General features: G+C 39.0%; 1 protein-coding gene across 1 annotated transcript; it reads left to right on the top strand.

Moving 5' to 3' along the window:
- Positions 1–2,327: 2,327 nt before the first annotated feature.
- Positions 2,328–5,425, top strand: LOC107771689 (uncharacterized). Its single transcript, XM_016591118.2, has 2 exons — positions 2,328–2,740; positions 4,309–5,425. Exons 1-2 carry the CDS (start codon positions 2,406–2,408, stop codon positions 4,961–4,963), a joined length of 990 nt encoding a protein of 329 aa, XP_016446604.1. The 5' UTR covers positions 2,328–2,405; the 3' UTR covers positions 4,964–5,425.
- The last annotated feature ends 5,265 nt before the right edge of the window (positions 5,426–10,690 follow it).

The following is a 10,690-nucleotide window of genomic DNA, read 5'->3' as shown; positions in this document are numbered from 1 at the left end:
AAAGCCTCCATGAGTCTGCACTCTAAGGCAGTGATGGTTTGCCTTAGTTCCATCTCGGTCTGTGTACGTCCCTCCAAGTCATTTCGTATACTCTCAATCTCTTCAAGAGTGTGCCCCTCAAGAACGCTAAGGGTGCATTCCACCTTCCCCAAGCGTTGGTCAAAGATCTCCAAGTCGTCCATCCCCGCATTCATCTTCATCACCCACTCTTTACCGAGCGAGACGTCCTCGGGCAGGACCTCCACTTCATCCTCGCTCGCCTCAGTGGCAGATGGCTCTTGGGATGTAAGCCCTTCGTTTGACACAACCTCGGGTGGCACCTCCTAGCTCTTATTGGTGGCATTCTTCTTTTTGTTATGGTCACTCTTGTCAGCAGCATCTTGGATGATGTTGGCTTGAGTGTTGGCAGCGTTAATTTCTCCATCGTACGTCATTCCCTTAGTTGCAACCTTTACTCTGATACCACGTTGTCACGTCCTTAGTCGTTAACTAAGTACACGTGCGGCACTTGACAACTCGCTCACGATCTTGCACAACTTGCTCACGTTCTTGCTATGCCAAGTCAGCCTTACTACACTCAAGATCGCTAAGAGAATGGTAGAAAGAACACAAAAGAATTGTTAAAGGAAGCTTTATATTAGAGAGAACTTGATTATTTTGCTTGGTGAATTACAAATGAATGACCCCCTTTATATACTAGTCTCCTAGGGGCTAGTGTGTAAATATTAATTGTTACACAAGTCCTTAATATTTACAATATGAGGACTTTCTCTAGAATTCTCTACAAGCCTAGAAGATTCCAAGGACTTTCCTAGTAAATCCATAGGGATCTAGGGTATTCCAAAGGAAATGTTCATACTTTTCTAGAATCTTCTCACAAATGCTAGCCTTCCTCCTATGTAAGCTTCCACATATCTTTAATATATGCCAAATGGCACCTATGTGGCATGATGATATGGCTGGTCATCACATAAAGCTTAGTTTGAATTTGAGTGAGACCCTGATCCATTCGTCACGGACACTTTGATGATTGTCGCAAATACTGATTGTTGATCAAATGTGACGAACAAGTAATTTCGATCTTGAATGCATTAAGTTTTGCTTTATTAACGTTCTTGATCTTTTAATACTTGAAATTTGTATGAAATGCTTGAATGCATTTTGTGGAGAAATTAATTGAAGTAATCTTGATCTTCAGAACTCTCTTCGAATTAGGCTAATGGGCCATTGTGCTTGCACCACATGTATGTGCTAATTTGGTAAAAGCCCAATTAAATGATTTAACCCAATAATATTTATTTGGAGCAACATTTAATTAAAATCAAATAACTAACCAAATTATATTTAGTCACAATAATATTTATTTGGAGCAATATATTTTGAATTTAGAATATAATTTAAATTTTTTAGGGATATAAATTTACAAATGCCTCTAGTTTAAGACTTGTCGGAGTGTAAGCTTGCTCGAAAATAAGACTTGAACACAGATCATTCATTTCTTGTCTTTTTGGCTCTATTCCAAAATAAAAAAGATGCAATTCTACATCGAAAATCAACAATTTATCACATGAAAAGCGTAGAAGCGACACTAGGTAGCCACTCTAACGGATTACTATTTAAAAATTAATCAATGCGTCCTGAATTTTAGTTTTTCAGTTCAATTTTTCGAGACGCAAATATTCTGAAATTAAGATTTTCAATATAAAATTTAAAGAAAAAATAAGTATTAGCTAATCACTAAATAACAACCCTAAAAATGGTTATTTATACACTTCGCCCCATGAAAGCAATGCTTTGGCTCAATTTTTTTTTCTTCTTTCTCTTGAGAGACAAATTTGCAAGACGTGTAATTTTAAAGCACAACTTAAATCCCACTGTTAAAAGGATCGAAACTTTACTGGAGTAATTAGCAGAAAGGAACCCTCTGAGTTTAGGAAAATTTCAACTTCCGAATTTCCAATTCCTAATAAGACTTTGAAATTTCTCTGAATTCGTGATTTTAAATTAGATATGAATGAGTTCCTATGAAGGTTGGCTTTGACTAATTGATTAAGCTATATATAGTGAAAATTCAGTAGTAATTCTTTTGCTATAAAAATTAGTTTGATGATTTTTTTAAGTCTATATATAAGTTCAATAATTTTTTATGTAATTATACTATGTTTTACATTTAATTAATTGTTCTTGGATCAGTATTATACAAATTAATGAACCTAGTAAAGCACGCCCAAAATTATCCTGTGAAAGTAAAGAGTACAATCGTGTCGTGGAGAAAATAAAAGTAGGAGTACAATCTGTGAAACACATGGTATAATAGATGCAAAGCTCGTAGCACTCCATCATTATTGAACTACAAAATCTACAACAAAATACAGTAAGGCAGAGATATCTCGCCACTTACTCTCATGGCTCTGCTATCATCATCATCGAAAGGAGTGGTAATATCTCTGCCGGTGCTGGTTCTCACCGGCGCCGCCTTTTCCGCAGTACTCCTCTTCTTTCTTTTCTCCTCACCACCACCTCCAGCTCCGTGTAATTGCCTCGTCACTCCAACAACCACCACAGTCGCCGCCGTTGGTGGATCCAGATCCGGCGCCGGAGAGAGGATCTCGACGACAATAGAGGATATAGAATGGGTGAAGGAACAGATCGAGGGAAATGGACTCCATATGGCGGACAATGTGTTGCGCAAAGGGATCAACCCTCGTACCCGCCAACAACAGCTCCAGGATCTACTTCAGTATGAAACTTTTCCAATTTATGCTTTATCTGATTTAGCAGTTAAAAAGATCATGCTTTTATTGTGATTGCTCGTAAATTCTGTAATTTTGTTGAACTTCATGATAGTTTTGTGGTTTTATTGGAATTTGCTTATTCTTAGGAAGTACTAAGTGACTGCAGATTAAGTTAGAAAGATATCCAGTCGAAGCATCTGCGACTTCATGCTTTTTTAGTATAATTACTAGTTGGCGGTTTTGTTTCTAGTGTGCTAGATTTTTACTTTAGAATTAGATCTTTGTGAGAGTTTTAACAATCTAGTTAATCTAATATAGGTGGAAATTGATATAGAATGTAGACAGAATTATATGATTAACTTAATCATTAATCTATATCTAAAGAAAGATAATAATGGCTTCTATGGTAAAATAAGCATTTGTGTTTTTCAAAGGCTATGTGCAGGGGAGTAGAAAATGAGTAAGAAGGCAATGAGTCAAAAGCTTCATATTACTTATCTCTGAAAAAAAAAGTTCCATGTGGCTAATTTTTGATTTGTATATGGAGAAATAGATGATTAAGAAGAGATTGCACAGACATCTATTTTTGCATTGTCCAGTTGCTACAGATATCTGTAGATATCTGGAACATGTTCCTTTCAGTTTAGGACTCAACTGGGTGATGCCAGAGAGTATTAAAGATGCTTATAGTAGTTGGAGTCTATGGAAAGTTGGTAAATCCATCAGCAAGATCTGGTAAATGTTTCCTGGATGTATTTTTTGGGCTATTTGGACAGAAAGGACTAGAAGATGTTTTGATGGTTTAGCAACTCCAAATTACTCCTTGAAGGCTAATTGTATAGTTTTGTTATATAGCTGGAGTAACCTCTCCCCTAGTAGCTCCCCTGGATTATTTTTGGAATTTGTTAGCTCCTTAACCCTAGCATAAGACCATCTGCACAGAGCTAACATATCATCTTTTGTATTAGCACCTGGACAATGCTCTTTTGCATCTTCGTGATGCTTTTTATAATATCTCTTACTTTCATAAAAAAAAAAGAACAGATTGCACTTTTTGAAGTATTAGCAGAACATGAAACATAGCTCTAACGAGAAACATATATCCATTTTAATGGAACTTCTTCTCTCTTATGGTTTTACCGCCCTCTTTCTATGTCTGTCTCTTTTCTTTCCTTTCTATTTGAAAGATAATGGGTACACGTCTGTAGTTCAAGTCACAGATAGGCAATGGGAAATTTTTTAATAGGTGCTTTCCTCTTTTTCGCATGAAGAACAATCTATGGCTTGGCAAAAGCAAAGTAAAATTATAGGGATATTCAATTGTTTAAGACTCTAATGGCTACTAACTTTTGTTTTGTTTCTTCTTTACTTATGTTCACGACTTCTTAATTTTCTGTAGTTTTATTCATCTTCTTTTCACTCTGCATTCACGTATGTATTATTGCAACTTCCTGATGAAACCATCTTTTACTTTTCCAAGTCGGGTTCCAGTCTGAATTGTTCATCAAGTGCTAGCGTTAGTGGCTAGTAAGTCGTAACTTGGCATGTTAATGTAACTTCTTTGTTTTTTCAGGTTCAAGGGCATATCACACTATGAAGGAGAACAAGCAAATAATCACACGGCCCTTCCTTGTCCTGGTGAACTCCTTGTAGAAGAGCACCATAGCAATTATGGAGAGCCATGGGCAGGAGGGCGGGATGTTTTTGAATTCCTTGCAGAGTCAGCCCATCTAACTCCGGATTCCCAAGTTCTTGAGATTGGATGTGGGACTCTTCGTGTTGGATTACATTTCATCCGGTATTTGAACCCAAAACACTTCCACTGTCTCGAGAGAGATGAACTTTCTTTAATGGCTGCATTCAGGTATGAGCTTCCCGCTCAAGGTTTATTAAACAAGCGTCCTCTTATTGTTAGAGGTGAAGACATGGATTTCAGTAAATTCGGATCCGGAACCATGTATGATTTGATATATGCAAGCGCTGTGTTTCTTCATATGCCTGATAAACTTGTTTGGGTTGGTTTGGAGAGGTTAGCTGGTAAATTGAAACCTTTAGAAGGTCGAATCTTTGTGTCACATAATATAAAGTTTTGTTCACGATTGGGAGGAGAAGAATGTACAAAGAGGCTTAAGAATTTAGGGCTGGAGTATATTGGCAAGTTTACCCATGATAGTTTGCTATTCAATCACTATGAGATTTGGTTTGGATTTAGGCGAGTCAGAGCTTGAATTCGTGTAGAGAGTTGTTTGAAGACCTAATATTCTTATGCCAACAGTTATCAGGCTGCGTCTGAAAGCACGCTTTCATCGTGTACATTTTTTTGTCGCAATTCACTACTCGAAGTCTGGCACGAAATCCATCTTTGTCGTTTTCTGTGTAAAGATGCTTCAATTTCCTGCTTGGAGGTGGATCATCATTGTCGGATCCTAACCTTGAAGAATCGAGTTTTAGCTATAGCGGCTGACCATGTGAAGTAGAAATGATTTGTTGCAGTAAAGCTGATATATGAGACAGGGTTATGATATGTTACCATACCCGAGTTTGTAACCTTCGCACTGAATTGAACATCTAGTTGTAGCAGTTTTTTATCACCTGCTATTTGTGCATTATTTAATGACTTATGTAACATTGCATGCTACTTGTTATTCTTGCTTCTGGATTTTGTTTAATTGCAGTTTGGATTCTTTTAATGAATGAGGTCAATCATTTTCCCCCTTCAAGTGATTGCCAGAGAAGATTTGCATTACGAAAGTACAAAAACTCAGTTCCTTCTGTACATGTAACAACTAAAGAATTCTACTGCGCTTCAGGTACATCTGTCATCCTACTCCAAAAGGCTAGCACAAGGATACATCTTATTTCGATCTGAGTAAATTCCTTCTCTCATATATCAATACAAACACACGGGCGCACACACACACACATCCTTCTCCTTCAAAAGAGTCTGATTTCTTTCCCTATGTAGAGCATTTGTAGCTCTACATTCAGACAGTTGATAACCCTTTGGGGAAACTTCAACCCTTTTTGCTGATGAAAGTGGTATAACTCGGGATGGAGAACACCAACATTTTGAGTCTCTGCAATTGGATAGAACTACTTGTACAAATGAGATTTCAACTAAAAGGATATTGATGGTTGGTGGTTTGAGCACCTCTCTACGCTTTGATGACTTTCATAAACTGAACCTTTTTTCCTCCAAAACTGCAGGAATTAGGTTTTTTTTTTATGAAGTTAGGTATTTCATTAGAAAGGCATCAAGTAGATGCAATAGTTACAAAATCAGAAGACAAAAATACAGAAAAACAAGAGTTTGTAAGCCCCTTTAGGATGTGCTAAACTATAACTAAGGAGCTAACAAAGTCCAAAAGGTGGTTAGTGCTAATTACAGGGGTTAACTTGACCCAGCTAAAAAGGGTGAGCAAACAATTAGCTTTAAGAGTGTGATTTGGAGTTGAGATTCCATCAAAGCATCTTTGGTTCCTTTCATTCCACAAAACCCCCAAAAATTAACTGCAGGAATCATTAACCAGATCTCTTTGATGGCCTTATCAACTTCCCAAAGACTTTTTCTTGTGTATGCCTCCCTAATATACAATGGCATGACCCAGTTCAAGCCGAAAAGACAAAAAAACATGTTCCACATATCAGTGGCAACTGGGCAATGCAAGAGCAGGTGACTGACATTCTCTAAGCTTTCCTTACACATGTAGCATCTATTGACCAGCTGAAAGCCTCTTCTATTGAGATTATCCTGTGTTAAGCAGGCTTCATATAGAGCAATCCAGCTGAAACAAATAACCTTGGTGGGTAGTTTGGTCTTCCATATTAGTCTCCATGGCCAAGGGTCTGAGTCAAATACCTGGTTCTGAGTACAGATGTGCTTATAGCATTCTTTCACTGTAAAGATGCCATTGTTCCCCCACTTCATAGTGTCAGGTAGATTCTCATCGATGGTGAAGACCTCCACTCTGGCTAACATGTCCATCAAGCTGTCCATTTCCCAATCTTGTATAGATCTTCTGAGGTGCACATCCCAAATATTGCCAGTTCTGTTCTGGGCAATGGAGGAATCCTTATCAAGGGCAATCTGAAAAATGGTGGGGTATTCAAACATGAGTGAGATGTTGCTCATCCATTTGTCTTTCCAAAATTTGATATGTGCTCCATTCCCTGCTTTGTAGTGGACATTCTGGACAAATTCATGTCCAAGTTTGTTGATGTACTTCCATTGCCTAACCCCATAAGGTGCAATGGAAATTTAGTGCTCCAATTATCTCTCTTCCCATGCTTGGCGTTGATTACCTCCTTCTAGAGGCTTGAATCACTTGTGCCATATCTTCATAACCATTTCATTAGCAAGCTTTTGTTATGGATGGTGAGGTCTCTGATACCCAGACCTCCTTTGTATTTTGGTTGCATGACCTTGTTCCACTTTATCAAGTGGAACTTATGAGAGTTGTTGTTCCCCTCCCATAAGAAACTCCTCTTGATCTTGTCTAGTTGATTTAACAGCTTTTTGGGAATGGGGAACAAAGACATGTTATATGTAGGGATACTATCGAGCTGTAACGACCCGGTCGGTCGTTTTGAATATTATAACCTCGTTCTCTCATTTACTGCTCAAGTTATGCTTTACAGTTGTTTTATGACTTACCGGGTTAGTTGGTTCGGGTCCGGAAGGATTTCGAAGTGAAAGGAGACACTTAGTCTCATAATTGAAAACTTAAGCTGGAAAGTTGACCCGATGTTGACTTATGTGTAAACGACCTCGGATTTGAATTCTGATGATTCCAATAGCTCCGTATGGTGGTTTTGGACTTGAAGCGTGTCCGAAAAATTATTTGGAGGTCCGTAGTGGAATTAGGCTTGAAATGGCGAAAGTTGAATTTTTGGGAAGTTTGACCGAGGGGGTTGACTTTTTGATATCGGGGTCGGAATCCGATTCTGGAAATTTGAATAGGTCTGTTATGTCATTTATGACTCGTGTGCAAAATTTGAGGTCAATCGGACGTGATTTGATAGGTTCCGGCGTCGTTTGTAGAAATTGAAAGTTTCAAAGTTCATTAGGCGTGAATCTATGCGTGATTCGTGTTTTTAGTGTTGTTTGATGTGATTTGAAGACTCGACTAAGTTCGTATGATGTTATAAGACTTGTTGGTATATTTGGTTGAGGTCCCGGGAGCCTCGGGTTGAATTCGGGTGGTTAGCGGACTAGGAAGTAAGAAGCAACTGAAGTTTTGTTGTTGCTGGTGTAATCGCACCTGCGGAGTGGGAACCGCAGGTGCGATCCCGCAGAAGCGGGGAGGGAGCCGTAGAAGCGGTTAGGAAGGATTTGGGTAGGGGGCGCAGATGCGGACTTGTGGGCGCAGAAGCGGGAGGACGGGCGCAGGTGCGGGCAGGCGCGCAGGTGCGATGGAATTTTCCGCACCTGCGAAGGCACAAATGCGGTCCAAGGCTTGCAGAAGCGGAGGCAGCTGGGCTAAGTGACTTCCGCAGATGCAGTGTTTTCACCGCATAAGCGGGACCGTAGATGCGGAAATATGGCCGCAGGTGCGAAAGCATTGGGCAGTGTACAAAACAGAAGGGTTCGAGAAATTTTGTCATTTTTGACATTTTCAAAAATGGGTGAGGCGATTTTTGATCGAAAATCACGGGAAATCTTGAGGTAAGTCACTTGTGATCATTTCTACTCCATAATATTGAATTATCATTGAATAATCTGACTAGATTACATGTTTTTGAGGTGTAAATCGGGGATTTGAACCTAGGAATTTGAAAATAAGATTTGAAGATTTGGAGGTCGAGTTGAGGTCGGATTTTGGTAAAATTGGTATGGTTAGACTCGTGGTTGAATGTGCTTTTGGATTTTGTAACTTTTATCGGGTTCCAAGACGTGGGCCCCACGGACGATTTTTGAGCTAAATTTCGAATTTTGTTGGAAAATTAGTATTTCTTATGGAATTAATTCCAATAAATTTTATTGACTGAATCGAATTATTTGTGGCTAGATTCAAGGCGTTTGGAGGCCAATTCACGAGGCAAAGGCATATCGGAATAAAGAATTACACGGTTTGAGGTAAGTAACAATTCTAAATTTGGTCCTGAGGATATGAAACCCCAGATTATGTGTTATGTGATCGGTTTTGAGGTAACGCACATGCTAGGTGACGGGCGTGTGGGCGTGCACCATAGAAATTATGACTTGGTCAAATTCCATAGAACTGTATAGTTGAATAATCTGTTGCTTTTTGTACATTCTCCATGTAGTAGAGAAATTGAACCACAAATCATGTTTAGATTATATGTTGGCATTGTATGGACCCACAGAGGTCGTGTAAATGTTGAACTATCTGTTTAATTGTTGTTTTGTACTCAGTCACAGTTTACTTATTTATTTTATTTCTGTCTCTATTGTTCATTATTGATGCATTATATCATTGTTGTTTGGGCTGATTTCATGATTATTGAGAGCCCGAGAGACTGGAGAGATTTATGACTGAGTGAGGCCGAAGTCCTGATTGTGAGATATTATACTATAGCACGTGAGTTGTCCGTGCAACATGTGAGTTATCCGTGCGGATCCATATATTATACTATAGCACGTGAGTTGTCCGTGCAGCACGAGAGTTGTCCGTGTGGATCCAGATATTAATGTTATAGCACGTGAGTTGTCCGTGCAGATTATAGCGCTTGAGCTGTAGGAGCCCCCCGGAATCTGTATAATTTCTGGGAGCCTGAGAGACTGGAGAGGTTGATGACTGAGTGAGGCTGAGGGCTTGATTGTGAGGTATTATACTATGGCCCTTAGAGGATGCATTTGATTTCATTACTGTTGCACTTAGCTGCCATGTATCACTGTTTTGAAAATTTCTAGGAGATATTATCTTATGTTTCAGTTGAACTTGACATGAAATTACTGTTTTGGCCTTAAATGTTGAACTTGAAAGCATGCCTATCTTATTATGTTGGAAATTACTGTAATTGGACTCAGTTGTGAAGCTCGTCACTACTTTCAGTTCTTTATTTAGTATTGTTACTTGCTGAGTTGGTTGTACTCATACTACACCCTGCACTTCATGTGCAGATCCATGTATTTTCGGACATAGCGGGTGTTGATTCTTTCGCACAGTTGATTTTTCAGAGATTCAGAGGTAGCCGCCGTGTTTCACAGACCTTGTCTCTCCTTCCCTATCTCCTTGTTTACTGTATTTGGTCTCAGACTATTATAGACCGTGTTTTCCAGACTTGTATTCATATTAGATGCTCATGTACTCAGTGATACCGGGTCTTGGGAGTGTTTATATTTGTACTTGTGAGATTTCTTCCGCTGAATTTAATTATTGTGTTTTCAAATTTAAAAGATATGTGGTTTATTGAGATTGTCGGCTTGCCTAGTATTGAGAAAGGCGCCATTACGACGGGTGAGATTCTGGGTCGTGACACGAGCACACTATTTATGAGAGTTAACCTTTCACCCATTGATAGATATTGCATCTGCCATGATGCTAATCTCTTCTCAACTTTCTCAATGACTCCATTCCATACCTCGCAACTCTTAAATTTAGCCCTCAATGGGAGACCTAGGTAGGTCGTAGGAAGTGCTCTAATAGTATAGCCCACGATACTAGACAACTCCTCTAAGTTTGGCACATTGTTTATCGGATAGATGATACTTTTCAACTTGTTGACATGTAGCCCTGATAAAGCCTCAAATAGTAGAAGAGTCAGATTCAAGTATAGCATTTGAGATCTTTCTGCCTCACAGAAGATCAAAGTATCATCGGCATAGCAGATGTGATACTTTGACAATGTTCTCAGCATTTGAATCAGCATTGAAACCCTGGATCCATTGCATTTGTCTAGCCTTTTCCAACATTTTGCTCAGTCCTTACATGGCTAGGATGAAAAGGAAAGGTGAGAGTGGATCTCCCAGCCTTATCCCTTTCTGCGAAGAG

This window comes from Nicotiana tabacum, chromosome 19 (genome assembly GCF_000715075.1).
Source record: "Nicotiana tabacum cultivar K326 chromosome 19, ASM71507v2, whole genome shotgun sequence".
NCBI classification, from domain to species: domain Eukaryota; kingdom Viridiplantae; phylum Streptophyta; class Magnoliopsida; order Solanales; family Solanaceae; genus Nicotiana; species Nicotiana tabacum.
The sequence above is the reverse complement of the archived record's forward strand: the minus strand, read 5'-3'. Positions and strand labels throughout refer to the sequence as shown.